At 41.6% G+C, this 13,568-nt stretch overlaps 1 protein-coding gene across 2 annotated transcripts in view; it reads left to right on the forward strand.

The window, feature by feature from the left end:
* The window catches only part of TRIM29 (tripartite motif containing 29), a 44,831-nt gene that overhangs the window by 17,938 nt on the left and 13,325 nt on the right, over positions 1–13,568 (forward strand). For both annotated transcript variants that reach the window (XR_011560460.1, XM_070765842.1), the window contains exons 2-4: positions 6,314–6,409; positions 9,732–9,965; positions 12,882–13,080. Coding sequence is in view for 1 of the 2 variants with exons in the window: in XM_070765842.1 (XP_070621943.1) it covers positions 6,314–6,409; positions 9,732–9,965; positions 12,882–13,080 (529 nt within the window). In the remaining variant the exon portion in view is untranslated. The remainder of the gene's footprint in view (positions 1–6,313; positions 6,410–9,731; positions 9,966–12,881; positions 13,081–13,568) is intronic.

Here is a 13,568-nt window from a genome sequence, read left to right on the forward strand (position 1 = left end):
AGAAAACAACAACTAAGGGATATACAACATCTATCATTATATATCATCAAAGCAGTGAGAATCACTTATGCCCAATATTGGAAAGATGACAAAACTCATTTGGAAAATGTATTGAGAGATAAAATACACAAGTGTGCAGAAATGGACAAATTGACAATAGAATTAAAAGGTCAAAATTATTCAGATTATTATAAGGTTTGGACTAAATAGTACAACTGGATAAAAGAGAGAGAGAGAGAGAGAAAGAAAGACTATGAGAGAATGTGGAGAAAAGACTAAGAAATGGGGCAATGAAAACATACAAAGTATTGTAAATAGACATGTAAATAACAATGTATGAGATTTGGATGTAGATCTTGGGTAAAAATGACACGATGTTTAAAGACAAAAAAGCAATAAAAATAAATGATATATATATAAAAAGATATTAGATAACCATTTGCCTGAAGTGGTGTGTAGGGTTTTCTGCCTAAGCAGGGGGTTGGACTAGAAGACCTCCAAGGTCCCTTCCAACTCTGTTATTCTATTCAATTTCCAGAATTCTCAGCAATGGCTACACATCCAGTTATATGAACTGGAAATCACCAAAGCTGGGAAACCCTGCCCTAAATAAACCTTGAAGATAGTTTGAGATGACGGAACGATGGAGGCAGTCCTCGTGTTTCCTGTCTTCCCCTCAACGTGTACCTTTTGCACAGGTCGTTCTGCACTCTGTAGCAACGTGGTTGCAGAAAACCCATTGTGTAGATTCCCAGGCCAGTGTGCAGATCATACTGAGTGTGTAAGTAATATGTAATTAAATCAAGGGAGTGGATGAGAACGTCACTTGTGTTTGAAGGATGAGTAACCCTTCGTTCCCAGATGGAGTAGAGCAATGCTTGGCAAGAGCCTTTGTTCAACTCCAGAGTGGACCTACACAGGGAGAAAAAAAAATAATTCTGTGACACTTGAAGAGCTTGGTTTCCAAGTGAGCTTTTATTGTGCCCCAGAGTAAATGAGTATTATTAAGAAATGACCTCAAGGACTTTCTCATCACTTCAACAGCTCTATTGGAAAAAGAGGCAGACATCTTCATTATGTGGGATTTTGATGAAAGAAAGCATCCAGTTGTGTTTTTTCTCTTTTATTTTCCATACAGATGTCCTTGGGCCAGAAAGAATTATTTATGAACAATAGCACTAGCACTTAGATTTATATACCGCTTCATAGTGGTTTTACAGCCCTCTGTAAGCAGTTTACAGAATCAGCCAATTGCCCCCAACAATCTGAGTCCTCATTTTACCAGAAGGGTAGAAGGTTATTGTATTGTATTGGCAGTTCTGTGTTAGCAAAAACGTCAAAAGAGAAGGATTTAGGGGTAGCGATTTCTGTAATATGGCAAATGATTTAGCTTTACTAGATAAATGGTCAAAGCAATGGAAACTGCAGTTTAATGTTTAATGTTTCCAAATGTAAAATAATGCTCTTGGGGAAAACGAATCCTCAATCTGAGTATTGTATTGGCAGTTCTGTGTTTAAAAAAAAAACTTCAGAAGAGAAGGATTTAGGGTAGTGATTTCTGACAGTCTCAAAATGGGTGGAAAGTGCAGTCAGGCGGTAGGGAAAGCAAGTAGGATGCTTGGCTGCATAGCTAGAAGTATAACAAGCCGGAAGAGGGAGATTGGGATCCCACTATATACAGCACTGGTGAGACCCCATTTGCAGGTTCTGGAGACCTCACCTGCAAAATAGATATGGGTCAAATTGAACGGGTCCAAAGACGGGCTACAAAAATGGTGGAAGGTCTTAAGCATAAAACTGATGAGGAAAGTCTTCATGAACTCTACCTGTATAGTCTGGAGGACAGAAGGGAAAGGGGGAGACATGATCGAAACATTTAAATATGTTAAAGAGTTAAATAAGATTCAGGAGGGAAGTGTTTTTAAGAGGAAAGTGAACCCAAGAACAAGGGGGCCCAATCTGAGGTTAGTTGGTCGTCTCAGCCTTGAAAGACGGCATTTAATGGTGACAGGATTGCTTCAGGCATGCAGAATTCTGCAAGTAGTCCAAATGAGTGAGAAACGGTTTTTTTTCCAACCCATCCCATCCCTGTCTTAAGGGAGAAAGTCTTTTATGCTCTTGCCAAGATATAGCCTGATCCAAGGCAGCAAAGAACTCCGTAGATGGTGCTTGGCTTAGAGATCTGAAGTCTGGGAAAGGTCCTACTTGTGAGCCGATCCAACTGTTGAAGGGCCTTGGGCCACCTGAAGGGCGGGGCGGGGTGGGGACTATGAAGACGAGGTGTCCCCAGAACCAAAGAGAAGGCAGGTCAAAGCCCAGCAACGAATGACATGTAATTTAATTTCCATGCAAATGAAAAAGAATATTAATTTCATATAGTTCGCATGATTACTCTCCTTCACGCCTTTCATCTTTCTTTCGTTTCCCTCATCTGCCAAATTAAAAATTACAATGAAGCGAGTTTTGGAGTGGTTCCCGGAGGTCATGTGCAAAGCCTCGGGGACCTGAGCGGTTTCTTCAGCTCTTCAGCCAAAGTTGGGATGTTATCTGAGGCTGGAAGGCTGATTTGCATAGAGGAGGCGAACGCGGCGAGTTAAACCTGGGAGCAAACGAATTAATTAGCTATAAAACGGCACCTCCTTTCTTATCCAAAGTGCTTTTCTGTACATCATTAAGAAGGCAGATCGTTGGCCTTCAGATATTCAATTTGATCTTCTCAGGAATCATCTTCAAGGTATCTCTACCTGTAGGCTGGACGGTTACATTTTTATTGGTGCTACTATAGCTTTGTAAAATTTCTTCTATATTTGCAAGTAAAGTTATCTAGGGCAGTAGAGCATCCCTTGGTTAAAGTTCCCATCATTTATATAGAAGCATAGGAACATAGGAGATTGACGGCAGAAAAAGACCCCATGGTCCACCTAGTCTGCCCTTATGCTATTTCCTGTATTTTATCTTAGGATGGATCTATGTTTGTCCCAGGCATGTTTCAATTCAGTGACTGTGGATTTACCAACCACGTCTACTGGAAGTTTGTTCCAAGCATCTACGACTCTTTCAGTCAAATAATATTTTCTTACATTGCTTCTGATCTTTCCCCCAACTAACCTCAGATTGTGCCCCCTTGTTCTTGTGTTCACTTTCCTATTAAAAACACTTCCCTCCTGAATCTTATTTAACCTTTAACATATTTAAATGTTTCGATCATGTCCCCCATTTCCAAGTAGTAGATGCTTGGAGCAAACTTCCAACAGACATGGTTGGTAAATCCATAGTAACTGAATTGAAACATGCCTGGGATGAACATATATCCATCCTAAGATAAAATACAGGAAATAGTATAAGGGCAGACTAGATGGGCCAGGAGGTCTTTTTCTGCATCTTCTATGTTTCTGTGTTTCTATGTTTCTTTGTATACATCATATAGTTAAGAAACTGCAAATGGTTGGATGCATCACTTTGTGGGTGTGGCTTGCCAGCCATGTGACTAGATGGGAGTGGCCTGACGACCATGTGATCGGAGGTGGTTTAAAGGTGGCCAACTTGATGTCACTCACGTCAAGGTTTTGGGTTAGGGTGCCTGGCCTCTCCTCGCTTCAAAGAGATACAATTTCCCTCTCTATTTATTATGACGGAACATCCAAAAATATACTATTTAATTCTATGTATATATGCCATATGTGTACATACATATTACACACAAAAATACACATTATCTATTATATAAACTGTATGTATACACACACACACACACACAGCTTTTCTAAACTTATACATATTCAACTTCATTTACTGCAACGGGAAAAACATACCCAGAACCCAGAAGGGAAAAAAAAAAAATCAAAATTTTTCTACTAGTTCTGCGTACCTGACCGTACCCGTAGGAGCCCATCACCAGCAGTTGGATGGACACATGGATAGATGGATGGATTATTTACTTGTTTACTTGTTTACTTGTTTACTTGTTTACTTGTTTACTTGTTTACTTGTTTATTTACTTATTTACTTATTTACTTATTTACTTATTTACTTATTTACTTATTTACTTATTTACTTATTTACTTATTTACTTATTTACTTATTTACTTATTTACTTATTTACTTATTTACTTATTTACTTATTTACTTATTTACTTATTTACTTATTTACTTATTTACTTATTTACTTATTTACTTATTTACTTATTTACTTATTTACTTATTCATTTATTTACTTATTCATTTAATTTGACTTCTGTGCCGCCCAATCTTGAAGGACTCAGGGTGGCTTGCAACGATATAAAATTACACTATAAAATTACAAGCAACAATAAAAAGAAGTCAAAGAGGAAAAAAAAATGAGGTCAAGCTCAGCCACAGATACACTTTCTCTCTTCCACCTCCTCTTGCACCCATGCCAAAGGGCCGGGCCCAAATCCGCAGGCAAGTTGCAACTGTATTTCTGCCAAAGGCATCTTCCGATCGATTGCAACATTTAAGGTGACGTCATCGGGCAATTACCCGAAAAGCATTTAGCGTTGGTAAGGCACACCCTGAGCGCATTTCTTTGATTTTAACCGAGCTGGGTTTGGAAATCTACCTCTCCTCCTTTTGCCCCTCTTGTCGAACAGGTCCCTTTCTCCCACTCCCATTTCTTCCCGAGCGATTCATTAAAAAAAATAGAATTTCAAATATAGAAATGTCCAGAGATACTTCACCAGAAGAGCCCTTCACTCCTCCACTCGAAACAGAATACCCTACGAGACTAGACTTTCAACCCTGGGTCTAGAAAGCTTAGAACTAAGATGCCTTAAACATGATCTACAAAATTATATGCTGCAACAGACTGCCTGTCGGCGACTACTTCAGCTTCAACCACAACAACACAAGAGCACACAACAGATTTAAACTTAATATTAACCAGTCCAAACTTGACTGTAAAAAATACGACTTCAGTAACCGAGTTGTCGAAGCATGGAACTCATTACTGGATTCTGTAGTGTCATCCCCAAACCCCCAACACTTTACCCTTAGACTATCCACGGTTGACCTCTCCGGATTCTTAAGAGGTCAGTAAGGGGTGTGCATAAGTGCACTAGAGTGCCTTCCGTCCCCTGTCCTATTGCTCTCCTACATCTCCTATACCTTTCTTCTTTCCTATATTTATTCTGTTCTTTCACTGATATATTTTATTCCTATTTCTTCTCTTCTATTCTTTCTTCGATATATTTTACTATGAGTATATCCTCTATAACCTTCATTATAGGGGCGAGTACAATTGCACTAGAGTGCCTTCCGTCCCCTGTCCTATTGCTCTCCTATATCTCCTATACCTTTCTTCTATTCCTATATCTCTTCTTCTATTCTTTCATAGATATATTTTACTATGAGTATCTCCTCTATAACCTTCATCATTGGACCAGAATATCTCCGAGACTGCCTTCTGCCGCACGAATCCCAGCGACCGATTAGGTCCCACAGAGTGGGCCTTCTCCGGGTCCCATCAACTAAACAATGTCGGTTGGCGGGCCCCAGGGGAAGAGCCTTCTCTGTGGCAGCCCCGACTCTCTGGAACCAGCTCCCCCCAGAGATTAGAACTGCCCCTACTCTCCTTGCCTTTCGTAAGCTCCTTAAAACCCACCTTTGTCGTCAGGCATGGGGGAACTGAGACATCTCCCCTGGGCATATAAAATTTATGCATGGTATGTGTGTATGTATGTTTGCTTAGTAAATGGGTTTTTTAAAAAAATGTTTTAAATTATAATTTAGATTTGTCATGAATTGTTTTGTTTTGTTGTGAGCCGCCCCGAGTCTGCGGAGAGGGGCGGCATACAAATCTAAATAATAAATAAATAAATAAATAAATAATAAATAAATCATGTATTTTACTATGTGTGTGTATGTATATATATATATATATATATATATATATATATATATATATATATACCCACTAAAACTCTCGTTCTGTATTGGATAAAATAAATAAATAAATATAAGTAAAATAATAAATATATTTACTATACATACAAATCTAAATAATAAAATAAAAATAAATAAAAAAAATAAATATATGTATATCCAATATAACTCTCATTGTGCAATGGACAAAATCAATCAATCAATAAATAAATCTGACGGCTTCTAAGCCGGCTTTTGCTCAGGGCTTTGGGCTCCGCTGGAGAACAATCTGAATGTGGGTGGTTTCCAAGTCCAACTCTGGGCTTGTCAAGAGTAGCTGGAGGCCCTCTGTGTGATTCAGGGCCCAAAGCACGAGAGTTGACTCAGGGCGCTTTATGTTTTCATCACTCTCCTCCTTCTTTCCCTCCTGTAGACTGAGCTCTCTCTGCAAAAAGAACAGCTGCAGCTGAAGATTGTTGAGCTTGATGATGAAGTGGACAAGTGGCACAAGGAGAGAGACCGTATCAAGGTGAGCGTGGCACCCAATGTCCTTCCTTCCTCTTGGGTCTTCTCATGCTAGTTCTTGACGTGCCATTTGGAGTTGGCTTGGTTTCGATCATCCGTGGCAACTGAACCTTGGCTCATGTTGGCTTGATGCTCATCAATGTGGGCCTTTCACAATAGCAATAGCGCTTAGCATTTAGACTTTTACAGCCCTCTCTAAGTGGTTAACAAAATTAGCATATTGCCCCCCAACAATCTGGCTCCCCATTTGACCCAGAAGGGGAAGGCTGACTCGGAAGGATGGAAGGCTGAATCAATCTTGAGCCGGTGGTGAGATTTGAACTGCTGAACTACAGCTAGCAGTCAGCTGAAGTAGCCTCCAGTGCTGCACTCTAACCACTCGCCACCGTAGGTCTTGAGGGAAGGGAGGGAGGGAAGGAAGGAAGGAAAGAAGGAAGAAAAAGGAAGAAAGAAAAAGGAAGGAAAGAAAGAAAGAAAGAAGGAAGGATAGATAGATAGAAAGAAAAAAAGAGACAGAGAGAGAGAGAGGCAGGCAGGGAGGGAGGAAGGAAGGAAGGAAGAAAAAGGAAGAAAGAAAAAGGAAGGAAGGAAAGAAAGAAGGAAGGATAGATAGATAGAAAGAAAGAAAAAGAGAGAGGCAGGGAGGGAGGAAGGAAGGAAGGAAGGAAGAAAAAGGAAGGAAGGAAAGAAAGAAGGAAGGATAGATAGATAGATAGAAAGAAAAAGAAAGAGAGAGAGAGAGGCAGGCATGGAGGAAGGAAGGAAGGAAGGAAGGAAGGAAGAAAAAGGAAGGAAAAGGAAGGAAAGAAAGAAAGAAAGAAAGAAAGAAGGAAGGATAGATAGAAAGAGAGAGAGAGAGAGGCAGGGAGGGAGGAAGGAAGGAAGGAAAGAAAGAAAGAAAGAAGGATAGATAGAAAGAGAGGGAGAGAGAGAGAGGCAGGGAGGGAGGGAGGAAGGAAGGAATAGCAATAGCATTTTAAAATATATATTGGGATTTCCCACCCCAAGTCAGAATTTGGTGCCCTGTAGCTAAAAATCCATTTCTCCAAATGATCCATCCTGGAATAACGAAGATTAAATTTTAATCTTTTGCTTCTTTTTCCACGAGATGAGATCTAACCAAAGCAGAATTAATCCAGATCTCTTATTACTATTATTTCCTGTGAATTTTATAATAGTGACGTCTCTAGTTTGGGGCTAGACACACATACCTAAGAATGCTGAATTCACTCACACCCACACAAGACTCCCAGAATTTCACAACATCATTTGTGTACGGTCTTCTTGCTGTGACCACAAAGAAACCGTCTGTGTTTGGGGAGGAATTTAGTGGAGAATTTTTCTGTGAGAAGAAAAAAAGTGGCTTTGACTTGAATGGGCGATGAGACGTATTGTGAATGAACAAGGAAGCCACAAGGAGATAATTTGTTAGATCTCGGCTGCAGGTCATGGCATGATTTTTTGCAAACTTCTGTGGTTTCTTCTTGCGCAGCGAATTTGTACAAAAATTAAGCATACAGTGGTACCTCTACTTAAGAACTTAATTTGTTCCGTGACCAGGTTCTTAAGTAGAAGCAATTTTTCCCATAGGAATCAATGTAAAAGCAAATAATGCACGCAAACCCATTAGGAAAGAAATAAAAGCTTGGAATTTGGGTGGGAGGAGAAGGAGGAAGAAGAGGAGGACAGTTGCTGCCGAATGAAGAAGGTGAGGTGACGGGAATCAAAAAAATCTAAAGCTTTAAGGCTTAAAAAAAAAAGAGGGACACTGAAGCGGTGAGGATGAGCACACACCTACAATACACCTGGCGTGAGGCTGCCTCCCATACACTGGCTGCTGCTGCTGCTACCTGCTTCCTCTTCCTTCCCATGCTGAAGGGCTCCCTTCTCCTCTTGCTCACTCACTTTGTAGCTGACGCTTTGCCTTTGCGGTGGTGACTCCTCGGCTGCCCAGAGCGAAGGGAACGTTTCTTTTCTCTGGGCACTGGCAGAGGTTTATTCCCTCTCCAAGCACCCAGAGAAAGGAAAATGCTTCATTCGCTCTGGGCTGCCAAAGCCTCCTTAAGTTCCACCAAAAGGCTCCTCTGGCAGCCCAGATGGCCGGGATTAAAGGGGGAATGGCAGGAAACTGGCCGGGCCTTTGTGCTGCTCTGAAATTTCCAGGGAATTTTTTCCGGACTCGGGTTCTTAAGTAGAAAATGTTTCTTAAGTAGAGGCAAAAAAATCTTGAACACCCAGTTCTTATCTACAAAAGTTCTTAAGTAGAGGTGTTTTTAAGTAGAGGTATCACTGTACATGGTTGTTTTTTAGGTAGGGTGGTTCCTTCACTGGGATTCTACGCTGCTCAGGAGGGCTTGCTCCAATAACAGCACCTTGAGTGTGAATGACAAAGTTGAAATGACCACCTCTAAATTCTCTATTTAACCCGTATCTAAAAACAGTAGTTGGTTCTAAACAGCAAAGGGTCGCTTGTCTTACCTCCTACTGGTACACCCTCCAAAGCTGATGCAGGTTCCTATGCGCCCGATCGGCACATCGGTGCGAGATTTGGCTTCTGCATGTGTGCAACAAGAGAAATCTCGCATGAGGTTGCACACGTGAATGAGATTTCGGCAATTTTCGCCAATATTTTTGCTTCCACTCATGCGCAGAAGCAAACAATCTCACTCACGTGAGCATCCTCATGGAAGACTTTGCTGTGCATGTGCACAAACCAAATATCACATGGGTGTGTGTTGGGGGCGCACAGCTGCGCACGCATCCCAGAAATTCCTACTGGGATGAAACATCTGAGCCCACCAGCTGCTGCCTAACACCGATTGTAAAACCCTTTCCTGTCATTTGTGCTGCAAGTTCTAAAACTGGTCTGAACTGGGAGCAATTCACTGCTATCTAAATTACATGGCTAGGAAAATTAAATTTTACTGAACCTATTACTGGGAAAAGAAGCCCCACTCCAAAAAGTTGCAATCATTTGCTATTAAGATTACATCTAGTTAAAGATTACGCTCGGTCCTGTGTTTAATAACGTCTCCTGTAAGGATTCTTTGAAATTATAATTTGATAGCTACTTTTGGAGATCTCTGGGAGTTATGCCCCAAGTCTTCAGAGATTTTGATTTATGGTGAGAATTTTCAGGGAGAATTAAAACCCCTTGGGTTTAAAGTAAAGATTTTTCATAAAAAGAGAGGTTTATGTCCTTACGAAAATATAGACTCCTAACCCGAAGGAAGATCTTAAATTAATAGTTGCTCTGCAAAGGCCGTTTCGGATTTTTAATGGAAAATGGGTTATCTCTTCACCTTTCTCGGGGGGTCTCCGTTTAGAATTTTACTGCCAATGAAAAAGCCACCGTGGACCAGCATTTCAAAGAGCTGATCCGTGACATCGAGAAACAGCGGGATGAGGTCAAGGCTGGTCTGGATCACCGGGAGAAGGTGGCGGTGGAGAACATCAAGGAGATTGTGGAGGAACTGGAAGACCGAGTCAAATTATTGCAGGAGGACAAGGAAACAAGAGAACAGATTGGCCTCATCAGCGACTCTGTGCTCTTCCTACAGGTACCATTTTAATTTAATTTAATTTAATTTAAAAGGATGTTGAGAGACTAGAAAAAATGCAGAGAAGAGCGACAAAGATGATTAGGGGACTAGAGGCTAAAACATATAAAGAATGGTTGCAGGAACTGGGCTTGGCTAGTGTTGGAGCATTCACCACTTCTGGAGGCAAGCTGTTCCACTGATTAATTGTTCTAACTGTCAGGAAATTTCTCCTTAGTTCTAAGTTACTTCTCTCCTTCTTTAGTTTAGAAAAGAAGCAAACATGATAGCCATGTTCCATGATCTCAGGGGTTGCCACAAAGAAGTGGGAGTCAACCCATTCTCCAAAGCACCTAAGGGTAGAACAAGAAGCAACGAGTGGAAACTAAACAAGGAGAGAAGCAACTTAGAACTAAGGAGAAATTTCCTGATTGAACAATTAACCAGTGGAACAGCTTGCCTCCAGAAGTTGTGAATGCTCCAACACTGGAAGTTTTTAAGGAGATGTTGGATAACCATCTGTCTGAAGTAATGTAGGGTTTCCTGCCTAAGCAGGGGGTTGGACTAGAAGACCTCCAAGGTCCCTTCCAACTCTGTTGTTATTATTATTATTATAATTTAAATTTATTAAATTTATAGGCCGCCAAACTCCTGGCCAACTCTGGGCGGCATGCAACAGTAGAACAATATGCAACAATTTCAAACCCCAATACTAAAAACATTCATCACTTTTAGGCCAGACCTGAATGATGTAGGATGCTTGGCTGCATAGCTGGAGGTATAACAAGCAGGAAGAGGGAGATTATGATCCCGCTATATAGAGTACTGGTGAGACCACATTTGGAATACTGTGTTCAGTTCTGGAGACCTCACCTGCAAAAAGATATTGACAAAATTGAACGGGTCCAAAGACGGGCTACAAGAATGGTGGAAGGTCTTAAGCATAAAACGTATCAGGAAAGACTTCATGAACTCAACCTGTATAGTCTGGAGGACAGAAGTGAAAGGGGGGACATGATCGAAACATTTAAATATGTTAAAGGGTTAAATAAGGTTCAGGAGGGAAGTGTTTTTAATAGGAAAGTGAACCCAAGAACAAGGGGACACAATCTGAAGTCAGTTGGGGGAAAGATCAAAAGCAACATGAGAAAATATTATTTTACTGAAAGAGTAGTAGATGCTTGGAACAAACTTCCAGCAGACGTGGTTGGTAAATCCACAGTAACTGAATTTAAACATGCCAGGGATAAACATATATCCATCCTAAGATAAAATAAAGGAAATAGTATAAGGGCAGACTAGATGGACCATGAGGTCTTTTTCTGCCGTCAGACTTCTATGTTTCTATGTTGCTCAACGGTCTTAGGCAGCATACTAAAATGTTTACTACCGCACTGTGGGCGTGGCTTATGCCGGACGCCCTGCATTTTCTTTCAACATCTTTCAGTGCAAATTGGGTGCTCTGGGGTGGAGCTCCATTTTTGCTACCCCACTGTGCTCCCCCCAGTCAGGGCAGTAGGCCACCCCTGTTTTCTGGAAGGCCAGGGGTGGGGGGTCAGTATGGATCTCCAGGGGAAGCTCGTTCCTGTTTGACTGACAGGACCTGGAGAAAGCTGACCCTGTGGGCCACTGAGAAGTAGTTTGGTCCTAAGCCATGTAGGGTGATAACCAACAACTTAAATTACATCCAGAGACCAATTGGAAGCCGGTGCAGCTTGTGGAGTGTTGGAGTTTTGTGGGTCTATTTGGGCACACCCACAACAATTTGCGCAGCCGCGTTCTGGACTAATTGTAGTCTCCGAACGCTCTTTAAGGGTAGCCCCATGCGGAGCACATTGCAGTAGTTGCTGTACGGTTGTTTGGGAGAACAAAGTCCACAACGAAGATGATTTCAGCCTGATCAACTGCTAATGCATGGACACCATGACACCATCTCCTTCCATTTCCATGTCAAATGTCTCTGGGTGTACCTGGTAGCCCTCCTCCCATTAAAATTGTTGATACATGTTAATGGGGATGCAATTGCATGTTTATTCTGCCTGGCAGTAGGGCAGGATCCACCTGGGATAGCTTTAATAAGGTTAATTAGCCAGGGGAGAATTTAATTTGGTTTACATTTCAGGCAAACCTATCCCATTAAGTATGTGTTGAAATTGGCAGCCTCTTATATTTTTGCAATATAGCCTGACATTGAAAGTCTTTCTTCTTCTTCTTCTTCTTCTTCTTCTTCTTCTTCTTCTTCTTCTTCTTCTTCTTCTTCTTCTTCTTCTTCTTCTTCTTCTTCTTCCTCTTCTTCCTCTTCTTCTTCTTCTTCTCCTCCTCCTCCCACTTCGGTTCCCACTCCTCCCTCCTCCCTCTTTCTTCTTGTTTCTTCTTTCTCTCTTCTCCCTTCACTCTCTCCTTTCTCCTCTCTCTCCTCTCTTCCTTTTCTTTCTTCTCCATTTTCTCTCTCCTTTCTCCTTTCTCTCCTTTCTCTCTTTCCCTTTCTCTCTTCTCCCTTCTCTCTCTCTCCTCTCTTTTCTCTCCTTTCTCTCCTCTTTCTTCTCCCTTCTCTCTCTCCCTTCTCTCTCCTCTCTTCTCTTCCCCTTTCTTTCTTCTCCCTTCTCTCTCTCTTTCTCTCGTCTCTCTCTTTCCCTTTCTTTCTTCTCCCTTCTCTCTTTACTTTCTTCTCTTCCCCTTTCTTTCTTCTCCCTTCTCCCTCTCTCTTTTCTCTCATCTCTCTCTTTCCCTTTCTTTCTTCTCCCTTCTCTCTCTCCTCTCTTCTCTTCCCCTTTCTTTCTTCTCCCTTCTCTCTCTCTCTTTTCTCTCATCTCTCTTTCCCTTTCTCTCTTCTCCTTTCTCTGTCCTCTCTCCCCTCCTCCTTTTTCCTTCTCTCCCCTCTCTCTCCTCTCCCTCTTTCTCTTTCTCTCTTCTCCCTTCTCTCTCCTCTCTTCCCAGGAATTTGGAGCTATGATGAGAAACTATGTGATCCCTCCATCTCTGCCAACGTACAACATCTTGCTGGAAGGAGAGAACATGAGCCCAGCCATGGGGATACTCAGAGACGACCTCCTGAATGTGTGCATGAGGCACGTGGAGAAAATCTGCAAGGCTGACCTCAGCAGGAGTTTCATCGAGAGGAACCACATGGAAAACGGTAGGGGGATCTGAGAGCCGATGTTCATTCAGCTGTGGAAAGGGGCCATTTTGGCCACACAGATTGGAGGGTGGAGCAAACCAGGAGAACATTGTTGAACTTGTACAAGCTACAAGTGCCTCAGGCAAGCCGGGGATGATATCATGGGTGGCATCACATCAATTGTTGTTGTTTTTTAATGTAGATCTAAAAATAATAATCTTATATTGCTGAGCCTCACTGTTTTTACCTGGGTTGTGCAATCTCTCATAATCCCAGCTAATATTTGACATAGTTCTTAGGCAGATTGCTATCCTGAGAATCGCTAGATCACAATTATGAAAAGAAGAAAGAGGTTAAATGCAATTTGGATCTCTCTCGTTTCTGAGATACTTATCTCAAAAATAGAGATAAACATTCACCACCTTGTAAGAGGCAGTGAGAACAAAAACGGACTCCCCCAGACACAGGGATAAGAAATCTTGATGGATGCTTAGCCCAGGGCAAGG

This window comes from Erythrolamprus reginae, chromosome 12 (assembly GCF_031021105.1).
Source record: "Erythrolamprus reginae isolate rEryReg1 chromosome 12, rEryReg1.hap1, whole genome shotgun sequence".
NCBI classification, from domain to species: Eukaryota; Metazoa; Chordata; class Lepidosauria; order Squamata; family Dipsadidae; genus Erythrolamprus; species Erythrolamprus reginae.